This window comes from Megachile rotundata, chromosome 6, assembly GCF_050947335.1.
Source record: "Megachile rotundata isolate GNS110a chromosome 6, iyMegRotu1, whole genome shotgun sequence".
NCBI lineage: Eukaryota > Metazoa > Arthropoda > Insecta > Hymenoptera > Megachilidae > Megachile > Megachile rotundata.
In genome coordinates this window covers 15,907,148-15,919,766 of record NC_134988.1, presented here as the reverse complement: position 1 = coordinate 15,919,766, position 12,619 = coordinate 15,907,148, and the positions used below count along the sequence as shown (strand labels likewise).

Below are 12,619 nucleotides of genomic sequence, written 5' to 3'. Positions count from 1 at the left end.
CGTCTATGAGCTACAGGGTGTCGTGTAACCGACGGTATGAACATGGAAATTAACCGATTCCTTCTATAAAAGGTACTACTCGAGTGTAACCTTCCTATAGGCTCAATTGCCGTAATTTGTAAGTCCTCTTTTCGAGCATCAACTTTGGGGAAGTAGGTCGCGGAAAATTACCATTTTGCAACAGTGGAAAGATTCTCTCCTCTGAAATTTACATACTCTTTTGGACATTTGTACTCTATCCAAGAATTTAGGACATCTAGCACCATTCAAGCTTGAGTGAAAAATAATGTTCTCGATCAATTAAGTTTTCAAATATAAACGACAACTCGGAGGTTCGTATCACAGACGATGCCCTATATCAAGTTATGATACATTCATATAAAATAACAGAAAATTGGAGTCCTTAAAAAGTGTACAATAATTTGAACAAGGATAATATGACATTTGACGAATCAATGATTTTGGAGCGGATCATCGATCTTCATAGATCGTCATCGAACCAATTCGATCGGTTAGGAGTCTCGGTAAGAGCGCACATGGCCTGCGCCACTTACATTAATGGCAGCCACTGTACCAGAACGTGGTGTGCGGGCAAGCTGGTGAGCTGGTGTGTTGGTGAAACGTTGAGTGGCGCGGATCGACGCCGGGAAATGGGCGGTTGGTGAGGGAAACGAGGGACAAGGAGAGGGGAGACAGTGGCGCCTAAGCCCCGAGGCAGAGACGCCACGTTGCCACGGTGTGGGTGAGTGTCTGTGCGACGCACGATGCGAGCACACACACGCACGCACGCTCACACGTTGCCGCACGGTGTACGTATAGGTGTGTTCCATGAGTGTGTGCTCGCACACGCACGAAAACAGGACGTACGAAGCGTCCTGAACGAAGGGACGCGGCAACTTACTTTTGCCGTGGATCATCAGCCCTCCTGACAGCCGGTCGCCTTTTTAGCTTTTGTCGTGCGTTATGTTGTTCCGAGCTACTTCTTTTCCTTCGTTACGAATAAAAGCACGCGAGTACGCAAGCCACGTTTATGCGGGCTTTTAACTATGCCGCGAGCCGAATGAAAATTGTCCTTTGTGCGCGACGCGATATCCGTTTGTCGCTGCTTTGAACCATTGATGAATATTTGAAACTCTCTTTTGCAAGTCTGAAACTCCGCGTCACACGGGTTTTACAATTTTTCAAATCTGACGTAAACTCGTATACATCATCGTTTTTTAATATTCCTTTGAAATGGAACATTGATAATGTCATTTTAACGATGTAATCACACATATTCTGAACTATTGACATTGTTCCAAAATCCATGAACTTTAAAGTTGTCGAATTCTAGGTGATCTTATAAACGATGAAGAGTATGCAAATTTTGAGTTAAAATCGTAGAATGAATTGCTTTGTCCAAAAAAAGAAACATAGAAAAATTTGTGATAGTTATTCCAACTGTTGCTACGCAATTCGTAACGGTACGCGCAGAACCGTATCGGTAAGAAAATAAATCTGTTATACGTTACACGGTTTTCGTAGCTAAAGGGCTAAACGTGCCGCGATTACGCTCGTGTTCGAGACAGCGAATCCGAAGCTTTTAATGAAATTGCACTGAACTCGTTGAGAAGAGTTTCATGCGTTAATGGTGGGATTACGACGCTCTGTTTTACGAATGCAGATCCACCAGGCTTTATCTTTTGAAGAAGATAAAGGAAAGGATTAAAGTCGTTCTGGGAAGACAAAGATTCAAAATGGTTTATTCAATGTGTACAGGATTACACGTTTGGGTCATTCGTTTGCAAATATTTTTAAACAAAATTATTTCGAAGTATAAACAAATTTTGTTACCGTAAAAATCTTTCCAACAAGTTAAATCAAGCAATGAATTTTAATTGCAAGAATTTGTGTTGATCAAAGTGTCACATTTCTTATATAAATATATTCTCCCAAAATTTGCATTTCGAGTTATCCAGTGATCCTCGTATTGAATGAAAAACGTCAGCAACCCATTGAAAATAATTCTCCGGATATAGGTGTATGAAAGGAGGCGATGAAAGGGGATAAATCGTCAGTCTTTGTCCGCTAATCGGCTTCGCTTTCAATCGGCAAGCGTATTATGCATACGGGCGTCTCTCGATGACCCTTTTCGCTTCACGATAGATCTCTTACTGTCGTTCCGCCTCGGATCGATCGTCGACAAACAGAAATCGCCACCTGGGACCAACCGGTTGCTACAACACGAATAAAACCATCTTGAAGCTTATTAAATTCGTTCTGCTAATTCGTAGCTTCAAGTGGTTTCCTCGAAAACAGTCTCCATCTACGTATCTCGTTCACGGACGTGATCTTGCATCATTGCTGTTGATCTTTTTATTACACTGCCTTTTTTCGTGGATCACGTTTCCTCTCTCCCACATGGCTCATGCTTTGTGGCAAACTTGAAATTCAGGGACATGGATGTACAAGTTTTGATAGAGGGAAATATAGGGCTCTGGAATCTACAAGGACTCTGGTATACTGATAGGAGATTTGGAGATTGATAGATATGGGGATCTAGGGATCGGGAATCTAGAAATCAAGGATTTGGATATTGAGGAATATAATAGTCGGAGAAACAGAAATCGGAGGATAAGGGATCTGGGGACCTAGTGATCAGGAGATTTAGAAATCGGGAGATCCACAGCTCTGAGAGCTAGGGATTGCGTGATACAGAAATCGGGGACATAGGGATTTGGATATCTAGAGATTGGGGCAATTCAGAGATCTACGAACTTGAGAACCCCACGATGTGAAGATCTAGGGGTACACGAGTCTATAAACGCAGTGCTCGATGCATAGAGATACGTTTCGCATTCACAGTATAGATAATTGTTTCCTTTAAGGCCTAAGCACGAGGTATCAAACGTGATCGTTCGAAGAGTTCCTTTTGAGGGGTCTAAGCGTGTCTGGTTCGATACTTGGAGCGTAACCATCGCAAAAGTCGACGGTACTGGGTTTATTTTTAGACGGGCATTAGCCAATTAACTATTAACTCGTTGGCGCCACGGCGCTGCTCCTATTTTTGCTTATTTCTTAGCCGTAGTAATGCATCGTTGCCCTCTTCCGAATCTTCGGCACGCCGTCGAGGACAATCTGGTCCATAGCGACGCCGGTGAGTACACTCTGCCAAATAAAACATGCTCTGGCAGAAGCACGTTGTCGATATTATTCTCGAGGCTGTCGCATCAAGTGTTCGCTTGTCTCCGGAGACGCGGCAAAATTACACAATGTTCCGAGCGCCGACACGCATTCCGCACCGCCGATGAAATACGCTTCGGTCCCCGTGCTGGTTCAAAGCGTTTCATTGTTAAGCCGGAGATAACGGCGATGAGAAAAACATCGATTTAACGAGCAAAGCAGCTCGGTTCGTTGACACTTGTCGCGATACAGATGCAGCGATCCCTCTTAATTCCAAATCGACCAACTGGAATTATCCGTTGCTAATTACGCTTGTGGACGCGGCTCATAGGGAAGTAGCGTGTAAATTATTTCACGCTCGAACGGGGATCGAAGTTGCTCGAGGTAACCGCATCGGCGACAAGAAACGAAAGAAAGGAGGAAGAAACTCGAGAGAGAAACGTCTTGTTAGTGGCTCGTGGATGAACCAGTTAGACAAGCTGAAGATGTTTATCTGAGATATTTGGTCATTCGTCGATGCCCGGAGGACGATGGGTATCCTACCTCCGGATCGAGCCCATACGTTTAACCGAGTGATTGATTTTCGTCGACCGCAACGAATTCGGTGGTCAGACGGTCCACTTGGATCCATAGTCGAGCACCTGGTCGTCGCTGCCCGCTCGGTTCTCAGGGTAGACCTAATGGAATAATACGCTTTTGTTTGTCATGCCTCCGAACTGACATGACTAAGACTGTCAGTCATCCTATGATTGACGATGCCGAAGAAAAAACGATACAAAAGTTTATTCGAATGGTACCTTGCCGATCGAGGTTCAATTCGACGCTGCAGACTACCGCTCTATAATTATTCATCATTTCTTTTAATTCTGTTACCTTGTTGCCGTTCTACATTCTTACAGTGACTCGACAATTATAAGTATATTAAATACGGTACACTCAGCCTGGAAAATTCGTAGCTTACCAAGTTACTTTACCTTTCAAAAAATTGTAGGTAATAAAGTTAAAACTTCGCCACGAATTTCCCGATCGACCGCTCGTGATAAAAATGTAAAACGTGTAAACGGGAATGCAGTTTGCCGTACGCATAACAATTTATCTTATCAATGTACACACTGGCATCGACAGCGGCTCTTCACTACCGTTCAATTTGCTTTTCACTTCCTGTCGCGCGCTTCGCGTTCAGCACGAGACTCCTCGATAGCGTCTGAACACGATTCACACGTTGTCCCTTCGGCTCCCTGCCATGGTTATTTGCTCCCAGCCTGCTAAGGATGACTAATTGCATGGAAACGAACGAAGCACCTGGGTTTCGGAGCCGTGTAACCGAATGGACGGAATTCGAATAGCAGGGGCCCGGTGTTAGTCATTCCGTTCGAAACAAAAGATTTCACCGGGTTACATAGTTTCGGGTTTGCTCGATACTGTCCCTCGTCGTGCCTCGTCATGCACTCGATGATTCTCGAAAGCATCCCACGTTTCAAATCCAGCGGGAACCGTGTGTCACCCTGAATAAACACCAACAAGCTTCGATTCAAGTAGACACAATTTTGTCGAGTACATAATTAAGAATTTGGACGTCGAAGCTAGAGGCTTCAACATTAATCTTTGATGATTGCACGAATTAATGGTTCGTCATATTTTTTTACCTCTTCAACTAATACTGTGCGACCAAGATGAGCTTCAGGAATTCAGAGACAAGTTTATTCTCCTTGTTTTCCTATTTGGCTGTTAGCTCTAACTAATTGCAGGACTTAGGACCCAAACCTCATCTTGTTAGCTATACGTTCATGTAGATTCCTTTGCTTTTTATTTAATCGTTATCAATGTAAAATAAACAATTATATATAGTATAATTAAACGTTTGCGTTGTCTAACATTGACCGTAAAGATGTTAACATCGAAAATGAGGCGCTCATAAAACCGTGTTATGGTAACGAGACGTTTCTTTAATGTACGTCGCAGAATTACTAAGTTTCAAATTGTAAGTCTCGACACTATCTAGAGACATAAAGGAACTGTTGCAACATCAAGGGTAAATATTTTGCAAAGAAAATTGATATGCACCGCGTTACTCGCGTTGAGTGTAGTCAATTATCTTCCAACGCTACTGGCTAGGACTCGAAAGCTGTCCGGTATTATCCGTGACAAAAATCTTTTCAGCACGGACTCGTTTAGCCTGTCGGCGGTAGTTATCTCCTGCATGGCTAGTTCCTATTTATATTTTACATTCGTTAGCTGATCAGGGGCGTACAATTAAGATGTGTCCGCATACTTGTACGAGCATTTTTAATGTTCGCATAAGACTGATATCATTTCCAACGTTGTTAAACGCTGAGTTAGTGACGAAGATTGAAGATGAATTAAGCTTACCTAATTACAGTTACCCAACAATGAAAGAACACAGAGACCCTTCGGTCGGTGCCAACAACCCCAACAAGAATCAACGTTATTCCATGTTGCTAATGGTATAAGGGTTGGTTTTCAAGAACCTGTAAACGAACAAAATGAAAATCTCGTTAGGACTAAACCTATTAAAGTTTTGAACAAGAAAGATATCTGTCGATAAAAACAGTAGACGCAACGGAAACGCGTTTACTAAAAAGCGCACCGTGATTCACCTCTATTTTCTGTGCACTCGAGGCGAATTGATAAGGAAAAATCTGTGGCGCCCGCGTTATCCTCGTGACAAGGCAACGTCATTAGAAACGTGGCCACGGTCGGCCGTGTGAAACACGAAGAAATCGGGAAAGGAACGCGATATCGTTGGACACGCTCGCTCGAATGTACACGGTTCGAGGGCGAGATAAAGAAAGAAGGAAAGGAAGCAACACGTCCACGTAGGTGTATACGCGAACCGAAGGCCAGGACATTCCCGAACTCGAAAACCCACTTAACCGTTCGGGGTCCGAAGATTAGAGGGTAGACCCCTGGCGGGTATTCGGGGTCTCGCTATCTGTTTCGAGGGATCCCTCGAAAGTGGAGGCTTTTGATAAGAGAGGACAGTTGCGCGGCTTTTAGTGAGCGGCGACAAAGCGGCCAGACGGAACCCACCGAAATCGGCCACCTCAGAAAACGAAGATGAAAACCCGTGCAGATAAAAACAGCCTTGGACGGAAACCGCTGGCAGTTTGGCTCGATACGTCGCGGTTCGTTTTGTTCCATCGCGGTTTTCAATTTGGGGTTGAGAGGATGTGACCGCTGTGGTCCTCCGATCAGCAATTTTAAGTTATTCGCATAACTATGATACATATAGAACTTGGGAACATGAAAATATACTGTAGGGGTGTGAAAATTCATAAACTTAGAGTATTTGAAAAAAGGTGACACGATGAATGTATTTACATGTCAATGGACCGCACCCTCGCGTCCATCTAGGTAACCTAGCGTAAAAAGCTGTCAATAAAAATAGTTGATTTGATTTGCGGCAGAGCGCATAATTCTTGATTGTTTATCGAGAAGTATCGACAGTAAGGCGAGACACGTCGCACGTGGCAGGCTTATCGGATCGGCAATGAGAGGACTCCTTGTACACGAGGTATTAATATCGGTAATATTTCAAGTCTGAACTGTCCGGTTAAGCCGATAATCTAGCTTCGGTACACGCGTTACCGATTTTCGACGCGCGAGCACTCGATTGACCGTAACATCGACGACTATCGAGAGACAGTTGCAGTTTGTAACCTCGTGAACGGCGATTGTTAACGGGTCGCCGGAGTTAATATTAGCACAAGGCTTTTCGTTGCGTCGCCGCTTTCCAATGGGATTTTTCAATCGTCTTTTAAACGGGGTGGGAACAAAGCGAGGGAACACGCGCGTCATCTAATACGTATGTACTTACAACGAAGGTAGCCGCTCGCCTTCGAAAACGTAAACGCCTCTGGTTCTGACATTTCTGGCTCGGCATGCAGCTTTTCCTACTCGACGACAGAAGAACGAATCGAAACTTTTGCTTTGATCGTGAATTTGAAACGCTGCGCTGGAGAGCGGCTGGCAAGCTGCTCTATGCCAGCGAACCAATGCCAAGCAATTACAATTACAACCTTACATACCAACGTTGTTTCTTTAATAAAGGGACCGACCGGTTTTTGGCTACGAATCAAGGAAACGTGGGAAAAATACAAGAATATTTCTCCAGGCAAACGAGAGAAAACATACGAATAGCGACGGATTAAAAATTACGTTGTTTATAATCGTCTATGGAATCAGAAAAAGAAAAGTCAAAAAACATGGCTGGCAATACGTCAAACTCTCGTTCGTGAAACTCCCGTACGATGCTCGTGCTTGGCATCGTAAAACACGCTCTTTATTGAAGCGTCTTTGCCAGACCTGTTTTCCTCCTCGGTAAAATCAACACGGTAAAAAGTTGCAAGAGACACCTTTCTTCGAGTGTGCGATTCAAGTAACATTTTGCAGACCTTGTAATAACGTAGCAAGCTGCTAGCACCGATATCAGAGCAGCGATCGCCAACACCAGCGCGGCAACGTGAAGAGGCTTCACGCGGTTCTGAACAAATTGATCCGACGATTTTCGTCCTCCGCTCATCGGTCCTTGATCTGATTCGATCGATCCCATTAGGTTCTCGTTTGGCACCGCGTTCAGGGTACCTGTACACAAACTTTATCTTAATATTTATTCATAGGGTTCTTAGGGTTCATATTCAATGCAGGTTCATAGAAAAATTATGGAAGTGAAATTTTTATTAATGGAGCTTGAGAAGCATTACGATTCCAAGTTCTTCAATATTTTGAGAGCTATGAAGTATTGGGATGATAAAATCTTTATGTGTTCTGAATCTTCGTTTCTAAATCTCTAAATCATTAAATTTTTCAATCTCCAAATTTCTGAATCCTTGAATCTCTGAGGTACAAATCTGAGATCTCAGAACTCCAAATTTTAACTTGTTAAATTTCCAAAGATTCAAGTCTCAATTTTAAATCTCCAAATCTTCCAACTTCCCACATTTCCCAAATAGCTAAATTTCCCCAAATCACAACCTCCCAATTCGCAGATCTCCAACTCTGAATCTCCCAAATTCTCAGAGCCCAAGCGTAGAATTTCCAAATTACAGCCACGCGACCGAGAGTCTACCGAAACTGGTTTCCATGAACCCAAACGAGCGGTCGCTGGAATACTTGGAGTTCCCGGACACCTCTAATGGTTGTAGATCGGAGTGTTACGAAAGAGGTTAAACGTGGATTTATTTACCGGCATGGTCCAAGGTGGGTTCGACACGAACCGGCCCCTCGTGGATCCACGTGGACACGTTTACTTGGTGCTCGGCATTACAGTAGTCGTGGCTGTCGCAACACTTCAATCTGTGCCAGGGCATATGGATCCAGCCGGTCGACGATCGGTCCACATTGTCCGTTTGCGACGACCTCGTGCTCTGGGACTTTGTCTCGCACAACAGCGGCGTGGCACCCCTGAGCAATGGCAACGCACAACGTACCGATAAAACGGGCTCTTACTCGATAAAGTTCCGTGACCCCGGCGATACAGTCCCGGATTTAAATAACCATTTCGCACGATTTACGTAGCTACATTTCAATACCGTATTGTCGCACCGTCAGCTATTCGCAAAGTCCTTTTGCGAAAGTAGCGGCTATCGAAAAAATGATGTGTCGACAGTTCATCGAATCTTTTATGACTCAGCAGTTCTCTTTCTTAATATTCATTCGATTTTATCGCAGCTCCAGATATGTTTTAACTACCAGATGCGAATTCGATTGAATTAATTATTTGCACAAGCGAAGGGAACGTTTAAGGGCTCGTGTTGAGACGATTAACGGTAAAGATGAAATTGAAAGATTATGTACCCTTGTTCTTAATAATCTTTATGGTATGTACAGCAGTCTTCACTGTACCAATTAACGTGTTAATCAACGTGAAGATAGAAAATTAAAATCATGATTCGACAATTTTGTTGGTGTTTAAAGTCGATCGAGGAGTCTAACGGACCAGGGACTTGTGTTTCATTACATGTTACTTTGGTATTGTCATATACTTTTTCTTTATTTCTAACATAAATCTGGTGCGAATTATTAGAAAAGTTATGAAGATTTGTGCTTCTCGAAATTCTTTCAAAAATCATGCATAAATGTACGACTGTTATAAAATATTTCTGCACAGTCCACTGTGCGTGCTAGCCTCGAGTATTATGGAAGGGGCGAAGGGGAGTATTCGATCGAAAAGGGGGTCAGTTACAGTTGTTTCGCGAACAACATTCTTATCTTCGGTAAAAATTAATTTTTTCCTTCTGGTCATCGTGGGTAATTGATACCGCGGTTATCTACCGATAACCGTTAGAGAATTTAATTGGGATGCAATAAAAACTGCTTGATTATTCGCATCGGAATGATTTTTGACGTCCGTCCCGGTATGGTCAGAGAAAGACAAGAAGAAGAAAAAAGAAGATTCGTCAAAACCTTTCGAGTCCGATTATCTCGTCAAGGTTATCTGCTTACCATAAAAGCGTCCAGTGAATTTATAGCGGAACGTCGATCGCCGCTGGATCCGGCAAAAATTAAATCGTTTTCGATGTTGACTCGTACCGTTGGAATTTACTGTCCAATAACAACAGAAAGGTTATAGGTCGGAAGTTTTCTTTTTATCGAATATTACCGGTGTCGTCGCTGCGCGAATTCCGCATCTCTTTCGTCGAGCAAGTTTATTTCCCCGCGCGAGAATAGAAAACGCTTAAAATTCTAAAAATGTGTCTCGTCCGTCAAATCGAACCAACGCGAATTCATCGAGAAGAAAAATTCTTAATATACCAACCCTGTGCATCCTCTCGTCGCGTTCCTCCCGAATTCCTGGTTTCCATTCAGGATCAGTTCCGTGTAACAGAAGAATCTCGTCTTGCACGTGTCCACTCCGGCTTCCTTGCACACCCTGTTCGTGCACACGCATTTTCTTCCTACAAAATGTTCACAGATGAAGACAAACTAGTGCATTTTGAATTTTTAGGGGGCTGGAATTTACAGATTTGCAGACTGGAGCTTTAGGAAACTTGGATCGTGAATTTGAAAATTTATAAATCTAGGAAGATGTTAATTGAAAGTCTCAAATTTTGAAATGTTCAAGTAGAGGAGTATGTATGTCCGCAGTGAATTTGCACGTGGACGTACCGCGCCCTCGTGGGCAGAGTTCGTGCATTAGTTGAAAGGAACGACATTCGCTACGTGTCACGGTGCATCAATTTATAGGTGTACAGATAGCGTGATAGTATGTGCATGTCCGTGTTCCTAAGCAATTACATAGCTGCGAAAAATCGATAACAAAGTTCCGAGATATATCAAACCGACTCACCTTCCGTTCGTTGGACGTTGCTCGACAGAAGAATCAAGAACACCAGGAAGAAACGCGCGCAGATCGCTGGCTCGATAACCGATCGATCGAAATACATGCCGTGATCTCGACGGAATCCGACACTCGCGAAACTCTCGATAATGCAAAGAATCGTTCACGGTTGTCTCGGGGAACAATCTCATTGATAAGGGGATCGGTTGCGATGCAGGATCGGTTCGTTATCTGTGCGAGAGCCACTTGAAATGCGTGCAGGAGACAGGATTATATATTATCATCTTGAAAAGCCAGTCTGTGGCCGGAACGGTGGACAACGATCTTGATCAAAAAAACCGCACGATTAAACGAGCAAAGGGAAGCCAGCACTCGATGACGTGAAATTATTCAGTGACACTCGAAACGAACGGGTTTAAAGATGATCGATATCGATAGATTATCCGACGGTATTCGATCGAGCCTCATCGACCAACGGATAATTGTGAATAATAAAAGTAGAAGGAGGACGAATTATTGAAAGTCTGTTGCCAGTTGGAATAAACTAGAGGCACTTGGAGGTTGAATAGGTTCCAAGGAGGCAACCGTATCTCTCTCCGTTGGGGAAGTCACTCGTAAAAGCTGATCGAATCGAACGCAGAATCACGGCGCCTAGTCGCGACTGACAACGAGACGTCGCGAAAACACGGCTGTGTTATCGGCGTAAAGGACTATTTGAAAATGTCCGAAGGAAGCTACAAGAACAGACTTGTAAGCAGCGTGGGCTCCTCTAATTTTAGTACCTCCCACTGAAACCTAAACTCCATCCTTCTCTTTTCCTCGACCTGTACTCCTCGTTTTCGCTGCTACTCTTCTCGTCATTCTTTTTCTCCTCTTTCCTTTCTCTTTTCGCACCAGCAACAACCTCACGAATTTTTACTTCTACGTCTATTTTAATTCCGTCATCGCTGATATTCTTTCCTCGCATAACTTTGTCGCTTCGATCGGATGTCCAATCGCTTCCCTCGAGGACATTCTTCGCGGACGAGTCTTTCTCTTTTTGCGAGCTTCGCTTTTCTTGTACGCATCGCTCGTGGTTTACCCGTTGCAGAATGATTTTCATTCAGACGTAAAATCTTGTGTTTCGCAAGCATGTTTCATACTCACGCATTAAATATCTCCCAAAGTTTTGTTCTTGATATCGATTCAAAGTGTTTCAAGGTTTATTATTGTCCAAGACTTGTATACCAAAGTTAAGCTACATAATCCATCATGCATGGGTGACCCTACACCTAAATCAATATTCTGCAAAATCGAAACCGATAGAAAATCGAGTATCGAGAATGTATTTCTCCGATGTTCGAACGTGACTGGGCTCAAATCGCACAGATTCTCTACATAAACTCCAGAATATTAGCCACGATCAGGCATTTTTATGAACTAGCTTCTAAACTATTTTTATGGACACTGAACTAATTACGAACATTAACCTATCATTCCCTTTCACTTTACAGTGTCAAATTTCGTAAACAAGCCTCTTACTTATAAAAAGAGCTCTTATATAAACTCCAATATCAATAAATATGGATGAAAATGCTATTTCGCGCTGCTTATTTACATTTTGGTCGAAACACGTACATATTTCTTGCGAGCGCGAGGTGTGGGTGGATTGTCAGACCCAATCGTACTAATGGTTGCAAATAATATTCTAGCGTCCGTACAAAAATAAGAGATCAAAGTTACGATTTCTCCGTGTAAGTACTTATCGAGGCAGCTAATAGCTTTTGTCTCTCCGTCTGTCCGTCTGGCCGGTCGTTTTTCTCGCGACCCCTCCGGCATAATCTGCGTCAGTCTCCCCGTTCGCAATTTATTCGTACTTTTGCCGGATTTCGCCCGCCTTTTTGCGCGTCCCGGCCTCTTTTAAAGTCGACCGATTTATTGGAAGAACAACACGAACTCGTACGCGCTTCGCACCGGCACGGGAAACGTTTCGCGGACGACTTCCAGATGGAACAACGGAGCTTCTTCGAGCTCGGTCGACCGCGAAAATTCTCCTCTTCGGTCGAGTCTGTTATTTAGCCGTTGCATGAATTGCGCAATCGACGTTCAATGCACTCGCCTCGAAAATTCATTTATCCTTCGCTCTTTTATCGTCTGCTGGCTTTCAACGGTACGACA

General features: G+C 43.5%; 1 protein-coding gene across 2 annotated transcripts; it reads right to left on the bottom strand.

Annotated features, from left to right (window-relative positions):
* Window positions 1-4,531: 4,531 nt before the first annotated feature.
* Window positions 4,532-12,469, bottom strand: LOC100880908 (uncharacterized). Of its 2 annotated transcripts, none has more exons than XM_003704317.3 (6): window positions 10,472-12,466; window positions 9,941-10,079; window positions 8,369-8,586; window positions 7,578-7,767; window positions 5,533-5,651; window positions 4,532-4,667 (listed from the first exon to the last, which is right to left on the bottom strand). In XM_003704317.3, the coding sequence occupies exons 1-5, from the start codon at window positions 10,566-10,568 to the stop codon at window positions 5,609-5,611; spliced, it is 687 nt and encodes a 228-aa protein (XP_003704365.2). In that variant the 5' UTR covers window positions 10,569-12,466; the 3' UTR covers window positions 4,532-4,667; window positions 5,533-5,608. The 2 variants fall into 2 exon arrangements, with proteins under 2 accessions (XP_003704365.2, XP_012142960.1); XM_012287570.2 differs by lacking the exon at window positions 4,532-4,667 and adding an exon at window positions 4,812-5,373 and having other exon boundaries at window positions 10,472-12,469.
* Between the last annotated feature and the right edge of the window lie 150 nt (window positions 12,470-12,619).

Coding starts and splice junctions, on each gene's coding strand:
- LOC100880908 (XM_012287570.2), bottom strand. CDS start 10,568: ATGTATTTCGATCGATCGGTTATCGAGCCAGCGATCTGCGCGCGTTTC. Junction 8,587..9,940: donor GCGACGAGAGGATGCACAGG/GTTGGTATATTA, acceptor GCCATTGCTCAG/GGGTGCCACGCCGCTGTTGT. Junction 7,768..8,368: donor ACCCACCTTGGACCATGCCG/GTAAATAAATCC, acceptor GTTTGTGTACAG/GTACCCTGAACGCGGTGCCA.